This window comes from Silene latifolia, chromosome 3, assembly GCF_048544455.1.
Source record: "Silene latifolia isolate original U9 population chromosome 3, ASM4854445v1, whole genome shotgun sequence".
Lineage (NCBI taxonomy): Eukaryota > Viridiplantae > Streptophyta > Magnoliopsida > Caryophyllales > Caryophyllaceae > Silene > Silene latifolia.
In genome coordinates, this window is record NC_133528.1 from 42,593,919 (window position 1) to 42,613,322 (window position 19,404).

A 19,404-nucleotide genomic window follows, 5' to 3' on the forward strand; every position below is an offset into this window, starting at 1 on the left:
CAGCCCATGAAGTGTCAACCAATCAGCGAACACACACGTGTCAAGCATGCAACCGCGGAATGTCAATCGTCGCAACAGTTGAATGTCAATCAATGCAATGATGACCAAGCGTCTTCAACAAGCCTATTCACATCTCTCGCGATGTTCATTTCAAGCAAATTCTGGGTATCTACTCTCCGCCGGCCACCGATCAACCAAGTCATGGAGCACGCACGGGGCAATCAAAGTCAACCAAGCACTCTCGGCCCTGGTCTCGGCCAAGTCGTCATGTTCCTTTTCCACATCGGATACCCTTTACGCATCCATGTGGAGGGGGGATATGGTATATGGTGCGGCCTAACAAGAGCCACGCCGGTACACAAGAAGACACCGATACAGGAAATTTGCGGAAGTTTGTGCAGAATATATGCTCAGCATACATCGGAGCCCATACCACGGCATAGACTACGCTGGGGGCAAATTGATGGGGCATATTCTGCACCGCTGACCAAAGTCAACACACTGAGCAAGGTCAAAGATATCCACAGCAAGTCAACGACTTAGACTGTCTAGCCGATGCATCCCATCGGCCAACTAGCCAGCGTCTCGGCCTGACAACCTGACGGCCGGGACACATACCCGCGTACTCATATCCAAGACCCTCTGCCGGCCTGCCATAGGTTCATCGGCCGAGGGTAGAACGGTCTTTCCACCTGATAAGCCACTTGGCCACTTGGCCACTACGTGACAAAAGGTGAAAGCCTATAAATACTCCTCAACCTTCTTTGAGGAAAGGATCTCACAACTGAACCTAAATACACTATTCATCTGGTAACATCTCTCTTATCTCTCTACAATACATTCCTAGCCAGTTAGCATACAACTTATACCTCTAAGTTCACTGACTTGGGCGTCGGAGTGGGTACGCTTGGCACAAAGCCAAGCCCTCAGTTCGTTCATTGTTGCAGGGGAGGCCGAGGGAGACGATAGAAGCACGAAGGGTCTAACCCAAGGCATTATTCTACAAGCCACGGGTGGTAACGATACTTGCTCTGGAATTATACCCGGAACAAGTTGAATAGTGAAGGTGTGATTATATTTGGCAGGAAGTGGTGGTTGTGCGAATGGGGGAATATGTTATGAGGGGCATATGAGTTAAACTCGGGCGGCAGGTAACCTTTTTCGAGTGGTGACTTACGTGGTCAGGATTGACTAGTTGGTTGTGATTACGGGTCTGTGCTTTGTGTAAATGTTTGTGTGAGGTTCTGACCTCACAAGAAGTGGTATGGTATGATAATTATAAAATTGTTTTATGAATGTTCGGTAATATATATGTTGGACACGGTAATTTAATTTAATGATATCCAAAAAGGTAATAATTTGATTGATTTGACATGGCTAGTTATAATTTTATGTGTATTGATAACACATGTGTATTCCGGGAAATGGCAGAGAGGATGTTCATGAGATGTTTATCTGTTTATCCATATAATATGTTGCGTGGTGATTTAATAAAGTGGATTTGAGTAAGTTTTTCTTGTCTGAGAAGTTATGCTAAGTCAGTATTTATGGGAATTGTATGCAGTTGTGATGTCTATCGGTGTGGTTATGGTGCCTCGGGTGGTGATCCGGGCACGGTACATAGTCTTTGTGATGCGGGTATTTTCGCACTACGGTGTGGTTGTTGGTGGCGGTGTTGTGATGCCGTCACCGGTTGTGGTGGAGTAGGCGGGATGATTATGATTCGGGTTTCAAAGTACATACCGATTATACATAGATTGTTGTTTTGTTTGATGTTGCTCTCTACGAGTGTCGATTTTTGTCTTTGATAGACGGTTGTCTTGCTTATTCATGTTTTCTTTACCAGGTTAAGTTGGGAATGAGGTAGAGTATGATGTGAAATAGAGTTGTATATGTTTCGTTGTTGTCATGGGATAGTGATAATCTGTTGATGGGACACGGTTGTGAGAGGTTGTTACGGTAATTTTGATCTTGTTTTCAGATGAGACATCGGTAGACATGGTAATGGAAAATGATTCGTGGAACATGTATTGTAATGATCTGAAAGCGGCAGGTAGTTCATAATCTTTTGTTGAGACAAAGAGTGTAGGGTGTTTGGGAAATTAGTGTCATGTTAAGTTGTGTATGAATTTTGCGGTAATGAAAGAAAGAACTTGAGGATCTAGTGTGCGTGTACGTAACGAGTGCGGACCGTGAGTTATGCTTCTGGGAGATAAGTGCCTTACGTAGAGAGGTATGTTGTTTGGCAGTAATAATGAAGAGTGGGTGTGGTGATTTGCTACGAGTTTATGGTATAGGTTAGGTGCGCTGCCGAATGAGTTGAGGAATGAGAAATGTTTATGTATGGGAGCCTTGGATATAAGAATGGTGAGTGTTTGGTTTATAGACGGTTATCTTTGACATGTGGTGGTACAGAGGGTAATGAGATATAGATATGGTTTGGTATTAGTGAGTTACGAGGACGTAACATTTGTCTTAAGAGGAGTAGGATGCGATAAAACAAGATTTTGATGGTTGTACATATGGTAATATATTTGGAAGTTGAGTCTTGATGTAGAATAAAAGATCGATTCGTGTTGTGGGTGATTTTATTAAAGGTCATGACCGTGCTTGTAGTAGCGTGATGTTTAGGAGAGTGAGAATATTTCGCTAGTGTTGACAGTTGGATGATGAGGTTACGAGTGTGAGTAAACTTCGAGGACGAAGTTCCTTTTAAGGGTGGTAGAATGTAACATCCCGTTTGATGTCTATGAGTGTCTTGGTATTGGATTTGATAGTTGATGATATTATGGAGCTAGCAGCATTAGAGGATGGTAGTTGGTTATGTATGGAGTTGGTATCGTGAGAGATATATATGTGGTAGATACGGTATAGTGAGTCATGTTGTGGAAGTAAACATAGTTGGTGGAGTGGGTGTTAAGAGTTCATGTTCTATGTTCGGTCGAGTTCTTGAGTCCTTAGCTAAGTTGTTGTGTCTTGGTCGAGTCTGTATGGTTGTTTTTATGTATGGGTTGAACTTCGGGGACGAAGTTCCTTTTAAGGAGGGAAGACTGTAATACTCGTATTTATAAGTCTTGGGGTACTCTATCGAGTAGGCCTTACTCTGTCGAGTAAGGGTAAGTTGCGAGATAAAATAGTTTCGACTGTTGGGTACTCGATCGAGTAGCTGGAGTACTCGATCGAGTAAGGGGGTACTCGATCGAGTACCTTGGGTACTCGATCGAGTGTCCGGTTTTACGGGGAGTTTTCTCGGGTTTTGTTAATTATGCGATTAAGGTATTTAAACATAGTCGTCATTGTTTTAAATCACTTTTACAAAACCTAAAACCCCGTTTAAGAGAGAAAGCAACCAGTTCATCTTCCTAATCGCATCCTTAGCAATTCCGGAGTTCGACGGTCGGTTCTTGTCGTTATTCGTATCGTTGAGTTCCCTGCGTCGAGGGTAAGCTTTTAATATAATTTTTATAATGTTTTGTTAAGTTTGGTTAAACCCTAATTTAGAGATTGGGGGTTTTGTGTGTAGTTTGTGATGTGTAGCCTCTATGTGTTATATGATAGGAGGAGGGTTCGTAGAAGAGACTTTTTGGTACAAATTTGTTGATACCGTCTGATCATGTTGTGCTTTCCGGTAGGATTTCCTACTCAGTATTAGTCTCATAATGGGATGATTGTTGATGTGTTGAGATTGATTGTTTGATATAGTAATTGCATTGTAACGGCTGTGATTGTGATTGTGATTGGTTGTCTATGGTTCTCGAGATGCGTTCTCGGCTGAGTGGAGTCACTTGCGGGAGTGGCTTCACGCCCTAGTTTCGCCCTTCGTGGAACCCGCCACGGAAGGGGATGTGCACATTAATGGACAGGGTTATCGCTCGGTATGATGAGCGGGGCTTAGGTGGGAACAGTTGCGGTCCCCCATGGCGTGTGGTCGGGTCCGGTGGACAACAAGATTGAGATGATGAGAATTGGTTGGTGGTGTGTGTGTGTGACAGTTCAGCTGTCTGTTTATCTTATTATTGTTATACATGTTGAATTGCGTGATTAGTACTGACCCCGTTTAAATGTTTTAAACACTGTGGTGATCCATTCGGGGGTAGTGAGCAGTTATTGAGCAGGTGTGATATGACGCGTATGGGATAGCTGGGATGAGTCATCACGTGGCAGTTAGAAGTCTTCCGCCGTGTCAGACGAAGTCTAGTAGCTTTGATAATTTTAGCTGTAGACCGTATGAGAACCTTGTAATTCCTTTTATTAGTTTTGGTTTGAATATGTATTCACTTAATCTATAATTACTTTAAAAGTACGTTTCTTTATTGTCTTATGATATTCAGTACCTCGGTCAACCGAGATGGTAGTATCCTTATACCTGAGTGGTCCTGGTAAGGCACTTGGAGTATGGGGGTGTTACACGGGTCCCCTTCTAACCGGTCCGGTCCGCGGTCTTGGGATATGTGGTTATCCGGTCCGGTCCGATTTTGGACCGGTGAACACCCCTACTCCCGTCTATAACTATAAACGAATATCTCCCGTCTATAATGAGACTTTGTGCTTCATTAATCCCTCTTCAATCTCTCCTTTGTCTTTCTCTATTTCTTATTTCATCAATTGAATCTATTCATTCATTCTCTCCCTTTGAATCTATTCTACCAGGTAACATTATCTTTCAATTCATTAATTCTCTCTCCTTCTATCTCTGTTCAATCAAATAAAGGAAAGCTATCAACTTTCTAAAAAGAAAGCAATTAAATTAGTCAAATCTATGTAATGAAACAGGTTTAAAGTGATAACCAAGACAAAAGTTTAATTAAATAAATCAATGGAATAACTTTCAGTGAATTTAAAAATTAGGGTTTATGAAATCTAATAAACAATTCAATAAGACAATCTAATAAACAAATAACTAAGGAAATCAACATTTTGAAATTAGTACTACTTGAGAATAAATTAAAGGTAGATTAAGAATACAAAGTAAATAAGGAAAACAAACTTGAGAATGAGTAGAAAATATCGACAAAGGACTTTTTCAAGTAAATAAAGTTAAGTTATGAAGGTGAATTTTGTTAGGTTAAATTCTTCAAATGAGTAGGGAGAATTAATGGCAGGTGGATTTTGTTTTGGATGAAGAAATTTGTTAAGAGTGTGAGTGATGAAGTTGAAAGGCTAGGTTAAATCTTGTGTGTTTATGCCTGGGTAAGTAAGGAGGGAAGGTTAAAGAAGGGGTAATTTTGTCTTTTTAAGGGAAAAATTGGGCTTTGGTGTTAATTGGTACTGATTTTCCCCGAACTAATGATTATGGTAGTAGTTCTAAAAGTTCTATTTCCTTGGTAACAGTTCTTAAAAAGTAGATTACTCGTGGTGACAGTTATAAAAAAACCTCATATAATTAAATTAATGTTAGTGTTGATTATGATTAAAATATTCATAATAGGTATGGTTTAATTTTTTAAAATATACTTAGGGGACCTTAGTCCGACTATTGTATGTCGTGACTTGTATTTTGACCCGGCCTTTTTTACAGGTCTAGACCTTATCTTAAGGCCTTATTCTTATGGACTTAATTTCAGCTCTATCCAGTTCATTTAAGCTCATTTAAGTTCAAATTAACTTTTACTTCATTTCAATTCAGCTTCATTCAATTCAGTTTCATTAAGTTTAGTTTAGTTCAGTCCTTTTCAGCCGAAAAGAACAAGGTCTAAGCGCTCATAAGTAAGGATATGTGCATTGGTCTAGAATAGACTCGACAAAAGCAACCCGACCTGAAAAGGCTGAACCAAGACCCAAAATTATCCCGAACTACATCACCCGAATATAACGCGAAACCCGACCCAAACATGACCCGAACTTTCTTGACCCGTAAGCCGTAACTAACCCAACCCGAAACCACCAAACCCGAAAATAACCCGACAAAATATAACTCTAATTGAACCAAAAAAGCTTGAAATGACTTTTTCTGTCTTATTCATTGTCCCGAAAATGCACTCGAACAACCCGACTCGCTTGACCCGAATCAGACCCGACCAACAAACCCGAAATGACCCGACCAGACCCGAGTTAACCCAAAATCAATGAGAGATCTGAACTGATTCGACCCAACTGACCCGACCCAACCAGACCCGCTTGACCCGTTTGTCAGGTTCTGTCTGGACTAGACGTGACACACTGGTCAATTGGGTCGGGTTCAGATCGAGTCAATTTCGAGTCGGGTCATTTTAGGTTTGTAGACTTTGGGTCGGGTCAGGTCGAGTCGGGTCATTTTGGGTAAGTTATTATCAAGTTATTTGTGGATAATAATCAGTTTGCAACAAGAAACATTCAGGTCAGCTTATACTGGGTCGTGTCAATACGGGCGCGGTTCAAGTTTTGGTCTTGAGTCGGGTGTCGGGTCAGGTCATTTAGGTTGAGTCAGATTTGCCAGGTCTAGTCCGAACTGGGCCAAAATCAAAATGGTCTGGAACTGGAATCTAAAAAAATATGGACCGAAATTAAAAATTTCGGATTGGTACCGGGCCGGTTAGATCATAATTTTTCTTTATATGCCTTTTTCTTCAAATTTCGGTCCAAAAATCAGGTCCATCAGACCGGATTATATAGATTTACAATGTTTTTTTAAATAATATTCTAAGAAAAAAGATCAAGTAACAATAATTACGGTGTTTTCGGTCTGGACCGAAAAAACCTGGTCCCGGAACTGATCAAAAACCAAAACCGAAATGCTAAAAAATGTTGGACCAGAGACCGGATCAAAATTTTTAATTTCGTTTCCGATCCTGACCGAATTTTGCCCAGCCCCCAGTCCCCTACCCATAAATTGGAACTGTTGTAACTTGTAAGACCGCTCCAATAACATGATCCAAATTACAGATATCCAGCAAACTCATTACATTGAACGTACCCAAAAAGGCCTGGTTTGTCTCATTGGAGTCTGACAGTTACCCGTTAACGAACAAAACGGCCCAAATTGTAAGAAAGACAACATCACTACTAAAACGTCGCCGTTTCTATTTTTCCTTCCCAAATCCTGGTGTTTCAAGCAATCAAATTCCTCATATTTCTCCTACCATTGCGATTTCTCTTCTTCAACAACAATCTTAATTACAAGGTATCAAATTTCGATCTCAATTCTTTGATTTCAATTTCATTTTACCCTAGGGTTTAATTTCATTATATATGTAGCTTTGATGTTTATAATCGTCCAAATTGCGATGATTTTGGGTGAAATTGATTGCAGCTGAAGGAATTAATTAGGGTTGATCTTTGTAATTAGGGTTTTGAGGTTTGAATCTTGATTGTGAACAAAAATGGAGGATGATAAAAAGAAGAGGAAGAACAAGAAGAAGAAGAACAAGCAGCAACATCAGCAGCAACAGAAACCGGTTGCTGAAGATACGTCTTCTAATGCTGGAGAAACGAGCTCTCAGGATCATAATCATGTCGAAGAACGGAGTTATACAAATCAAGCTTCTGGAGTCGTCAATGGTGGATTAGATGATTTGGTGAACTCGACTGTTGAGGAGAAAGGCCGTCGAAATGATTCTAATGACACTCTTGGTGTAAGCTCCTTTTCTTTACGACATTTTACTAGCTCGGTTAATTTGTAGTGATGAATCGCAAATGGTCCGATTTAGTAGGACTTTTAGGGGTTGTGATTATGTTAAGTATGAGTCAACTCGATTGGATTCGGAAGTATTTCAAAATATTGTCGTAATCTAGGTAAACTTCTATAGGATCTTTGATGTTATAGTTCTGGAGATTCTATGTATATATGGCTTTTGGGTGATATTTTAGGATCATGTTCCTTTAATTCCTTAAATGCTCCATGTATATATGTGTAAATACCCATATAAAGAAGTTATAAGTTCAATTGACAATCATATCGGAACCCTAATGTTGAACGTCTATGTTTAATTGTTTATAGATATAATGGTGTTTCTCTGAGTGTATGAGAGATTGGAAATCTATGGTTACATCTTTGTGGTGAATAAATATTTGGATACATCTTTGTGCTATATACATATCCGACATGTGAGTCATGCTCCAAAATGCTGCTTAAAGCCTAAACCTTTGTTTGGATGGAGGTATTTAGAGGGAAATAAAGGAGATGGAAAGGGAAAATTTTCCATGTTTGGTTAGCAAATACCTCGGTGGAGGGAAATGGAGGGTTCCATTTTCCCTCAGAGTAAAATCAGTGTCTCTCTAACGATGTGTTTGGATATGGGGATTTGGAGGGAGAGGATTCCCTTTGTGTGGTTAAAAAATGGGATGAAGGGATTTGGAGGGGATGGAAATTGGGTCCTTCTCTTTTCCTCCTCTAAGGGTGTGTTTGGATTGAGGGATTTGGAGGGAAAGGGAGGGGAGGGAATTGAAAGGATGATAAATCCATTATTTGGTTAGCAAAATGAAGGTAGAGGGATTTGGAGGGGAGGGAAAATAGATCCCTCCATTTCCCTCCTACAACTCTACAAGGCAAATTATTTCCTCTCCAATTCTCTCAATCCAAACACACCCTAAGGCAAATTAAAATCTCTCTGTTAGAGGAGAGGCCTGGAGGGAAAAATCTCGGCCTCCGCTTCCCTTCCCTTCTCTCTTTCCCACTCCCCTCCCTCTCCTTTTCTCTTTTCTTTTCATATTCCAAACAAGGCCTAAGATAGGAAAAATTTGGATGGAATTACTCCAAACAAGGCCTAAGATAGAAGAGATGAAGATAGGGCTTTGTATTGGAGCTGAAAAATGCACTGCTTTAATGTGTCTCCTAAATTTTTCATTTGACAGGTTGTTTTAGCTGACACTGAAAAACAAAAGTGGTTGCAAGAAGAGGTAAGACTTTTCATTTTAATCCAATTTATTGTTTAATGGTGCTCACTTTTGCGTCATTGTGAATTTGCACTTCTTTGATTTGGTATTTTGTAGGCTAGGTTACGAGAGATGGTGAAACAACTATTGTACGAAAAGGATTCATATTTACAAAGAGAGGTATTACTTCTTATTGGATAAATTTCACATCTATGTGGTGATAACTACATGATTGGAGACTTATAGGTCCTTTCTTTGGACTATAACTATATACATATATTTTATCGTTTCTGTTCTGATAATCTGATTAGCTCGTCAAATTTCCAGGCCGATTTGGTGTCGCGAATAAAGCAATTACAGTGCGAAAATGACTCCTGGCATCAGAAAGAGGTAATGTTCTTTTAAGCAGTTTGTCAGAAAAATAAAAAATGTGAGGGCTTTTCATGACCTGACATCTTACAATGAATCTTCTCAACACATCAGTGTTTAAATTCAAATCTTATTATCAGGCGAGCTTGGAACAGAAGATTAGCTGTTTGATACAGGAGAAAGCTGATGTTAGTTTAGAAGAGGTGAGAATACAAATTGCTCGCCATAACTGATTCAGCTTTTCGTTCATTTGTTTGGACACCGACTTATACTTTTCCCCTTGGTCATTTCTTGCATGTGAATGTTGCAGTGTCTAGCACTATCATTGTATCAGTTTATAAATCTCTTTTTATGATAAACAAATCGCTGATCTTGTCAGGTGAAATTGCGGGAAAAAATTCGGCATATTGAGAAGGAGAAGTTTCTATTGGTTGAAAATGAGGTAACCTAATAGTGGGTTTTAAACACATGGCGTCTGCTGTTATTCTTCATTATTGCCTAGATAATATATGTTAGTCTACATTGCCTAGAGGTGTTTGTATGGTATTTTGATTGGGAGTCAACTTGTTTCAACTTCACTAAATTGTTTGTTTGTCTGATAGCTCTAAACTATTTATCCGCTTCGTGGAAGTCTAAGTCACCATATTTGTAGCATTGGATTAATTTTAATATACCCTTGTTAACTTCTAGTGTTTTAAGTGTTAAAAGACAATGGCCATTTGATAATCTTTCCCTGCTTTTTACTGGCAGAACTCAAGTAAGGAACTGTTTGCAGCACTGAATGATGAAAATACAAGGTTGAAGAAGCAGGTATATACTGTGGTTTTCCCATTAATAGCAAGATTGATCAAATGAGCTTGATTGGCTGGCGCTTGAGTCGTATATTTTTTTTATTTGCAAGATCCTGCATTATGGATTAGTATTAACTGAGTTCAATCTGATAACTATTGGACCAGTGGTGGGTAGAGAAACAAAGTATTATTAAACTGCATATATTTACATCACAAGGTATTGGGAAACTGGAGGAAGGCTGCATATGTTTGCACCTCCCAATCTCCCATACCTAGCAACTAGCAAGAACTGCACGTATTGGTGGGTAATGAAATGAATCGCAATCTCTGATTTGGTTTCTTCCTGAATATTTCCGATTCAATTCTTCTATGCTTAATTTGTTCTGATGTACATCATGTTGGAACTAGCAACCGCTATATTATTTCTGATGCTGAAATTGATTACAAAGCCTGGCAGGTTCTGGATTTGGAAGGAGCTCAGAATCGTCTTTCACAAGAAAACAATCAGTTACTAGGCAACATTTCAACCTTAGAGTCGAGAATCCAGGATCTTGAGAAGAGCTTAACTTCTGCTATTTCACCTGCGGAAGGACAGAAGGTTTGTTTTGTACCATAGTTTGATAATGATTGTTCCTTACGCCTCAAGACATTCATAGATTATATTGAGATGTCATGAGATGATATACCAACTTTGAGCTTTGATGTAAGGTAGCTGAACTCCTCTTAAGAACGTACATATGTACATAGAGCTAACATCCCTGCCTTCAGAGTCCGTTGCTCATGCTATTTAGTTTCTTTTTAGTGGTTTGAATTTTAAAATTATTCTATTACCCTGTTGCTCAAAAGGAACGGCAAATTGGCAATTGTCGACCTTATTCAAGTCCAGTGTTTCCCAAAAGTTGCTGGACATAATCAGAAATGATCTGTTACTGAATCATACTTAGAACTGTCCTGAGTGATCACGTAGTTCCTTGTGATTTATTTGTAGCGGTTTCTGAGGTCTATGAAATGTTAATGTTGTCTCATGATATTTGAATTTCCTATGCAGGATGCTTCTGAAAAAGAAGACTTGAATGCTCAGATAGAAGCCGCTTTTGAATTAGTTGAGAAATTGGTTATGGAAAATGCAGACCTAGTGGAAAAGGTATATACTATCTCTTCAATTTGGATTCACTCGCAGCATTTTCCGTTTTGGGTCATTCAAACCCGTTCTATACATTTCTACCTTGATATTTATCTAAAGAATGTCAGAAATACCCCCTTAAAAGCCTTAGAGCCCAATTTGCTTATACTTGCACTCTGCATCCACTTAACATATACCCTTCCCACTCTTGTTCATATAAAAATGCATTTAATCCAAATGATTAGAGGGAGTACTTGAAGAGCTCGAAGGGATAAACATTTGTCTTTTAAACAATCAAGTCTCTACTTATCTCACATTAGGACTCCCATTTTTTGTTTCAGCTAAATGAGCTATACATGGAGCTTGAGAGGCGCAAAGTGGTACCAGAGGCAACATCTGTGGAAGTCTTCGATGATGTGGCAGTTACTGATCTTATACCTGGTCCTTCTAAGGATTTTTCCTCATTGTCAACGAGTACCAAACATTTTGAGACAGTACCAATCGGGAATGAGCAAAAGGTGAGTGATGACATGGACTTAGAGAATGCCAATGTCGTTCGGCATTCCTCAGATGCAACTGTTTCTGGAGAAATAGTGCAAATACCATTAGATGAAAATGAAGTTCAGGATATCGAAGTACAGTCATTTTCCCAGGAGAGAGACGATGAGGGTGTGCCGATCACAGATGCTCCACTAATTGGTGCTCCGTTTAGGCTTATTTCTTTTGTCGCAAAGTATGTTAGCGGTGCTGATCTAGTAAACGGCAATTCTTCCAACTGACTGCTGGAATCCGAAGTGGCTGCTTGTAGGACCAAGGACAAAGATAAGAGTTGGTCAACTAATCATTTATCTGATCTTTGCTTTCCTCCATATTCCAGGTTAATAGACAGTCGCTAAATTTTTTAATAGATTGATACTGTTCTACTTTTCTTGATCGGTCATTTCTGATATTTTTTTTTCATGATGGCCAGTCTTTGTTATTGGGGTTACATTGTTGTATTAGATTTGTCCGGTGACATGTTTTGTGATACATATAATTGTCTCCCTTATTCATAACTCAAAACTTTTGTGGCTAATCAATAAAGCAAACTATTGTTTTAAACATTTTTTTTAATCATCCAGTTTTGTTCGGATTTGAGCCAAGTAGGATCACAAGGCAAAACTCTCCTTCAGTTGTAGTATTATTTCAAAGGTTGATTTTCGACTGCAGTAACCAGCAGATGCTTAAATTACAAGCAATATTGTGAACATGTTTCAATCAGAAACTTTCGTTTTTGAGGGAAAAATTATAAGCTTACATAGGTGTGCAAGGAGCAAATAAAATGACATTATCTCAAACATACATGAAGCAACATACCTCCTTTTCTAAGTGTGTAATGAACAAGACTATCGAAAAGAGTGACCAACATTTTAATTTTCTAACCTAAAATCCTAAAAGAACTATTGAACAATTGAAGATGTCACCGGCACGAGTGGCTAACAGAGGTTTGAGCTATGTACAAACTACAACCCATTCGATTTTGCCTGGTTATGAAATTATAGGCACGAAAGTGTGATAGGGATCCCTAAACATCAGGAGATGGTGTGGTGGAACTTTAAGAGTCTAGACTTGGCATGGGTTCATTTATGTAAGGTTCATATCATATATATCTGCGATCTTCCGTACCACTTCGTCCATGTCGGGTCTTAAATGGGGCACCGTTGAGACACAGGCCATGGCGATGTGAAGCATTTGAACCAAATCTTCTTCAATATTCAACTGTCTCCTTAGGTCCACATCAAAAACTTCTGCAATCCGTTCCTCTTGAACCACTGACTGGACAAATCTTGGAAGGTCACCCACTTCATTGAGTCCTGGTGACTGTCCCGGAGTTCTCCCGGTTAGTAACTCAAGAAGGAGCACACCAAAACTATAAACATCAGACTTTTGTGTCATTTGTTGGGTTTCAATGGTTTCTGGGGCTTGGTAACCTGCAGTTTTTGAAGGAACAACAGGATAACTCACTAAAGAAGCTAGGCCAAAATCCGAGATGCAACCATTAAGGTCCTCAGAAATAAGTACATTGGAAGACTTGACGTTTCCATGTGTGATCTTGCCAACTCGGCTTGAATGAATGTGGGCAATTCCCTTGGCTGCTCCCAATACAATTCTTACCCGGGATTCCCAGTCTAATGGCGGCTTTTCACTGTCTCTTCCACCTGAAAGTTTACATGAAGTTAAGTTAATCACAAAGACACTCAATGAGAGCAACTATTCTTGCATGCGACCGCCTCACCATATGAGATGGCTCAAAAGTAATAAGAGTGCTCTTATGTTTTTTTGGTGTTGAGAAGTTTTAAACCAGCTACTTTAGCCTACATCTGATGACTAAGTAACATTATTTTCAGTTCCATTCAATAATATGTATAATAGCAGCGTAATAATGATCAAAACATACCTTGCAAACGTGCAGCGAGGCTACCAGCAGTTACATAGTCATACACTAGAAGCTTTTCATCCTTGGAGTAGTAATAACCCCTCAAAGGAACAACATTCAACTGTTGACCTACTCTCCTAATCATTTCCATTTGTTGTTCAAATTCTCTTCTCCCTACGATAACATCCTTCAATCTCTTTACGACAACAACTGTTTTTCCATCCTTTAACTTGGCCTTATAGCTTGTCCCATAACTTCCTTTTCCATAAACTTGAGCAGAAGCCTTCAATAGATCTTCAAGTTCAAAATTAGAGGAGCACCTTTCAAAGAAAACAAGCTGGTTCTTCTCAGCCTCTTGTAATTCACTACCAAAATCATGCTCAGGGTTCTCAGGTTTTCCGGCACTAAATGCCTTCCCTTTAAGTACACCATATCCAACTCCCTCTTTTTTCCTCAAACAACGAAGGAGTATAATTACAAATAACAATACCATAGTTCCTGCAATTGCAATGCCTGTAATAGCCCCGGTGCTTAGACTCTTTCTTGAGATGCCTTTTTTAGGAGGCGACTCAGGCAAGGGAGATATCATAGAGGAAGGAGATGGTGAAGGGAAAAAAGAAGGCAAAGGAGATGAAGATGGAGACAGAGTTGGAGTTGGAGATGGAGTTGGAGTTGGAGTTGGAGTTGGAGATGGAGACGGAGATGGAGTTGGAGTTGGAATTGGAGATGGAGATGGGGATGGAGACATTCCCGGGCACTGTTTAAGCGGTTTCCCACACAAGCCTGTGTTTCCCTTAAACGCCGATGTAGGAAAGCTTCTCAGTGATGACGGGATTGTGCCACTAAGGTGATTGTTGCTCACATTCAAGTGTTTAATGCTAGTACCATTTAAGACGGAGATTAATCCGGTAAGATAGTTATTTTGAAGGTATAGTTTGTCTAGGTTTGCCAAGTTTTGGACTGATGACGGAATTTCACCCTCAAAGGAGTTGAAGGAGAGATTGATTGTGTTGAGTTTAGTCGATAAAGACCAAGGAATGTTCCCTGATAAGTTATTATTTTGAAGGTATACATATTGGAGAGAAGGGAGGGACAACAAATCAGATGGAAGACTACCATTGAGGAAGTTCGACCTTAGGCTGATGAACATCAGGCTAGGCAACTTTCCAAGGGTGTTGTAAGGGATTGAACCTCTGAGTCCAACCCCGGGTAGTCTGATAGCAGTTACACTGTTATTGTCTGAGTTGCAGGTAATGCCGGCCCAAGAAATGCATACTGGAGCAGCAGTAGTCCAGTTCATCTTTCGGCCAAGGGGGACAGAAGAGGCAAACTTAAGCAAAGCCTGTTCTTCACTTCTAAGGTCAGCATTACAACGGGGTGAGAATAGGAGTAAGAAGAGCGGAAGAAATGTCAAAAGGAAGTTCGTCATAGGGCAATCTTCCGGCTTGAGTCTAGATGTATGATTGGTTGTATGGTTGGCCTGAAATAAGAACGAAATGGTTTGTAAATATGGATTCATTATTTCAGTTGAAACAGAACTAGCTAGCTGTTTCCATTCCTGTGGGATTATAAAGTACTCCAATCATTTCTACTTGTACTATTTTGGAATACCATGGAATAAAATAAACTGACTCGCTAAGGTAATTATATCATGAAGTAACAGAGTGGCTGTTGGTTACATTTTAGAGCGCAGTTTTCATCCTGCAGGATCATTGAATCAGTATTCCTCATTATACACACAGAAGTTCAAAAGTGGAATCAAGTAGTAGTATAATGATGCTCTACTATGGACTGCATTCCTCAAAATGGGAAATTCTGAATCATCAAACACAACAAACTAAACAAGCAGACCAAGACCATTATACAACATTTACTCCTACTGACCAAAACGACAAAATGAAGACGCGGGACAAAAGGATGCGGAAAGAGAAGTGAAGATGATGATACCTGAAATGAAGGAAGGTGGATTTAGTGTGGGGAAAAAGAGAAGGGAAGATGATAAAATAAAGGAAAGGGAAATGACCAACAATTTTGACTATGTATAATTAGCATACACTATACAGTATAGAATAGTTAATTAGAAGGGGTTACGTTAGTCAAAGAAGGTCCAACTGCATTATATTGCAAAAACTTGATGAATACGCAACACAGGACATCTTCTTCTTCTCCAACTCCAACAACATCATCTTCTTCTCTTTAGTCCTTGTTTTTCTTGTCCAACTTTGCTGAAAATATGGGAGATTTCACACTGAACCCAAAACTGCATCAACTCAATTATGAATATATAAATTTAATTAATACTAATCCAAAAACATGTTACAATTTTAATTTCAATTTGTCATCTTTTCATAATTATTTCAAAATTGCATCATTTATTTTATTTTAGTTTGCACCATGTCATTCTCATTCTCAAGCAAGGCATTAGCTTCATTCTAATTTCTAAACCAGGGTTTAAGTAGACAGTAGACATGTTACAATTTTACGAAATGTAGACTTCTTAAGAGTCATATTGATGTCCCACCTCATTGTGTTCTGTGCAACAATCCTATTGAAAACAAAGATCATTTCTTTTACGAATGTCCCTTGATTGGGTCTGTCATCCAAGACCTGAACATTATTAGTTTCAACAAGTTTTTGTCAAAATATGATAATATTACAAGTCAAAGTTTTCTAACGAAACTTAATTATCTCAAAGATTTAATTCCAAAAGATGATTTCATTAAGATTATTTTTATTTGGTGGAATGCATGGTTTCATAGAAATGATATTATCTTTAATAATATTAATTTAAGTATCAGCAAACTTATTACTTTATGTAATAATAGCACTAAGACCTGGAATGTGACTAGATTTAAGGATCTCAACAATCCTGAGATAGAAGAGCCAGCTAGAAACAACTATAGTAAGGAAGAAATTTGGTGGGAAAAACCTAGAAACGGTTTCCTAAAGCTAAATTTTGACGGATTGAGAATAGAAGGTAATAAAGCTGCTTTAGGATATTCTATAAGAGATCACAATGGTAAAGTCGTTTTGTTGGGAGCAAAAAAATACGGATCCAACAGTATCCTTGTTGCGGAAGCTCTCGCTTTAAAAGAAGGTATTTTAGCAGCTAAATACTTAGGAATCTCAAAGTTAATTGTGGAGGGTGATAATTTATGTGTTATTAACTCGATTCGAGGTACTTGGCAAATTCCTTGGGAAATTTCTAGTATTGTCAAGGATGTGAAATTAGACCTTCATTTTTTCGATGAAGTGATAATTAAACATTGCTTTCGTGAAGCCAACAAGGTTGCTGACTTCATGGCTTCTATTGGACATTCATGTCCAACTCTTTCGAGGTGGTTTGATAGCCGGTGGCTTTAACTTACCTCCCTCATTCAAAAGGATGAGATAGGTTGGTCCTAATCATCCTAGAAGTTTTCTTACCTAATAAAAAAAAAAAAAAAAAAGTAGACATTCTTGGTTTTTAAATTAGCTTTTTATGTTTTATCGTAGCCAGTTGAACCATCGGCTTTACTCCTTCTCATTAACACAAAAGTTGCCGTAAGTTTATGATGATGCAACGCTTCACCTCTGATACCCTCCACAACAAAACCCGTTCTTTGCTCAAAAAATCAGAAAAGGAAGTCAACTAGTAGATATTACTATAACTAGTATAGACCCCGTGCAATGTATGCACGGTATCTATAGAGTTTCATTTATTTTTCTTGTTTCTAGCTACTCATTATATTTTTTTTTTAATTAGAGAAATAAAAGTTCAAATCGTAATAATAAGTAATGAAATGAGTACTTTCCTAAAAGCTTTTTTCTTTTTTTATTGAGAAATTAATGATGTTAGTTTACAAATCTATATATACTAGATTTCATGCCCGACCGTTGGCCGGGTAATACCATAACAATGACGTAAATGATGGCATGTTTGGTAAACAACAGATTAATATTGGCCGAAGCAGACTTTGAAAGCAGATTATGTTTAGGCGTTTAGCATATTTTATCAGCAGGTTTAACTAAAAGATATAATTAGCGAGTTTGTTAGTGGTGTTTGATAATCAACGATTTTAGATTAATAGATTGATTGTAATACTACGGTTTTATGTGTCTGAGGGTACTCTATCGAGTGGGGCTTACTCTGTCGAGTAAGTTTGATTTTATACAAAACAGTAGTCTGCCTGTAGGGTACTCGATCGAGTAAGCTTGGCACTCGATCGAGTAAGGGTCACTCGATCGAGTAAGTGACTTACTCGATCGAGTAAGTCGGTTTACGGGTGATTTGCGATGGGTTTGTTAATAATGCGGATTAATATATGTTAAGTTCCGTCATCTTTCTTTAAACCCTTTTACAAAGCCTAAATCACAGTCAAGAGAAGTTTCAAGTTACGTTGTCTTGTCCCTTCGCATTATTAGCAAATCCCGGAGGTAGAGGTGTCGGTTTTCATCATTCTTTACACCTTTGTGATCCTTGTATCGTGGGTAAGTTCTACATATCATTTTTATATCATTTGGTTAATGTTGGTTAAACCCTAATTTGGGGATTTGGGGGTTTTTGTGATTATGTGGTTACGGTAGTGTTCCGGGTGTAATTCCAGAGCAGTTATTTGTCACCACCCGTGCTTGTAGAATGACGTCTTTTGTTAACTCCTCCTTGCGGTCTCCTGAAACAATGAGCAAACTGAGGGCTCGGCTTTGGGCCGATCGAACTCACTCCGACGCTCAAGTCAGTAAACTTAGAAAGATAAGTTGTTGTTACTTGGTGAAGTATGTATTGTAGAGAGATAAGGAAGATATTACCAGATGAATAGTGATTCTTAGGTTAAATTGTGGATCCTTTACTCAATGAGAGTAGAGGAGTATTTATAGACTTTCACCTTTTGTCACGTAGTGGCCAAGTGGCCAAGTGGCTAGCAGGTGGAAAGACTGATCTACCCTCGGCCGAGGGACCCACGGCAGGCCGACGGGCCCTGTTGGCTCACCGCCGAGGGGTCTTGGATATGAGTTCACGGATGTGTGCCCCCGGCTGGTGTTGGTTGCCCGGCCGGGACCCATCCGACAGCCGACAGCCTCGTCTTGTTAGGTTGTCTAAATTTGTTGACTTACAAAGTGGATATCTTTGACCTTGCTCAATATGTTGATCGGTCGCGGGTGCGAGAATATGCCCCATCAATTTGCCCCAGCGTAGTCTATGCCGTGGTATGGGCTCCGATGTATGTTGAGCGTATATTCTGCGCAAGACAAAATTTTCTGGCCCGGCTTCTTCTACCTCGGCGTGGCTCTGCTTAGGCCGTACCATATCCCCCCTCCACATGGTTGTGTAATGGACATCCGATGTGGAAAAGGTGATGACTCTGGCTGAGACCAGGGTGGAGAGTGCCGGTTGTTTCTGATTGCCCCCTGGCCGGTGCTTTCTGGCTTGGTTGATCATGTGGCCGGTGGAGAAACGGATACTTAGGAATTTTTTGAGGAAGATGAACAGGCAGAGAGATATGAAGGGGCGTGTTGAAGACGCTTGGTCACTGTTGCATTGATTGACATTCAACTGTTGCAACGATTGACATTCCGTGGTTGCATGCTCGACACGTGTCTGTTTGTGGATTGGCTGACGTTTCATGGGCTGTGCCCTGATTGGTCCCTCTTCATGGGCTTTCCTCTATAAATAGGGTACTTAGTCACTGAAATTGGGCACCAATTTCATTTTCTCAAAAATGTTCTTCTTTCTAGCCCTTGTGACGAAACCTCTCTCTAGCTTTCAGAATCATTACTCCGGCGTGGCATTTTCTTCAAGGTAAACAAATAAATTCTCTTTTTAACTCGTAAGTTCTATTGTAACATGTCTTCTGCTGGTGCTGGACCTAGTAAGCCTGCGCCGGGGGGTTCCCCGTCGCGTCTTGATGAGGAGGAGATACTAAACGCCATCCCGA

The 19,404-nt window shown here is 39.5% G+C and overlaps 2 protein-coding genes across 3 annotated transcripts; one reads left to right on the forward strand and one right to left on the reverse strand.

Annotated features, from left to right (window-relative positions):
- The first annotated feature begins 7,002 nt into the window (after positions 1-7,002).
- Positions 7,003-12,189, forward strand: LOC141647588 (uncharacterized). Of its 2 annotated transcripts, none has more exons than XM_074455835.1 (11): positions 7,003-7,099; positions 7,229-7,550; positions 8,770-8,814; positions 8,908-8,970; positions 9,118-9,180; positions 9,300-9,362; positions 9,539-9,601; positions 9,910-9,969; positions 10,408-10,548; positions 10,999-11,094; positions 11,415-12,189. In XM_074455835.1, exons 2-11 carry the CDS (start codon positions 7,299-7,301, stop codon positions 11,850-11,852), a joined length of 1,284 nt encoding a protein of 427 aa, XP_074311936.1. In that variant the 5' UTR covers positions 7,003-7,099; positions 7,229-7,298; the 3' UTR covers positions 11,853-12,189. The 2 variants fall into 2 exon arrangements, with proteins under 2 accessions (XP_074311936.1, XP_074311937.1); XM_074455836.1 differs by having other exon boundaries at positions 7,007-7,099; positions 7,265-7,550.
- A 487-nt stretch (positions 12,190-12,676) lies between these two features.
- LOC141646063 (putative inactive receptor kinase At5g58300) lies at positions 12,677-14,956 on the reverse strand. Its single transcript, XM_074454148.1, has 2 exons — positions 13,511-14,956; positions 12,677-13,271 (listed from the first exon to the last, which is right to left on the reverse strand). The coding sequence occupies exons 1-2, from the start codon at positions 14,916-14,918 to the stop codon at positions 12,697-12,699; spliced, it is 1,983 nt and encodes a 660-aa protein (XP_074310249.1). The 5' UTR covers positions 14,919-14,956; the 3' UTR covers positions 12,677-12,696.
- Between the last annotated feature and the right edge of the window lie 4,448 nt (positions 14,957-19,404).

Excerpts from the sequence above, each read along its gene's own strand:
- LOC141647588 (XM_074455835.1), top strand. The coding sequence starts at position 7,299 with ATGGAGGATGATAAAAAGAAGAGGAAGAACAAGAAGAAGAAGAACAAG. Across the intron at positions 9,363-9,538 it reads CTGATGTTAGTTTAGAAGAG|GTGAAATTGCGGGAAAAAAT; the intron begins GTGAGAATACAA and ends TGATCTTGTCAG. Across the intron at positions 9,602-9,909 it reads TTCTATTGGTTGAAAATGAG|AACTCAAGTAAGGAACTGTT; the intron begins GTAACCTAATAG and ends TTTTACTGGCAG.
- LOC141646063 (XM_074454148.1), bottom strand. The coding sequence starts at position 14,918 with ATGACGAACTTCCTTTTGACATTTCTTCCGCTCTTCTTACTCCTATTC. Across the intron at positions 13,272-13,510 it reads CCTCGCTGCACGTTTGCAAG|GTGGAAGAGACAGTGAAAAG; the intron begins GTATGTTTTGAT and ends GTAAACTTTCAG.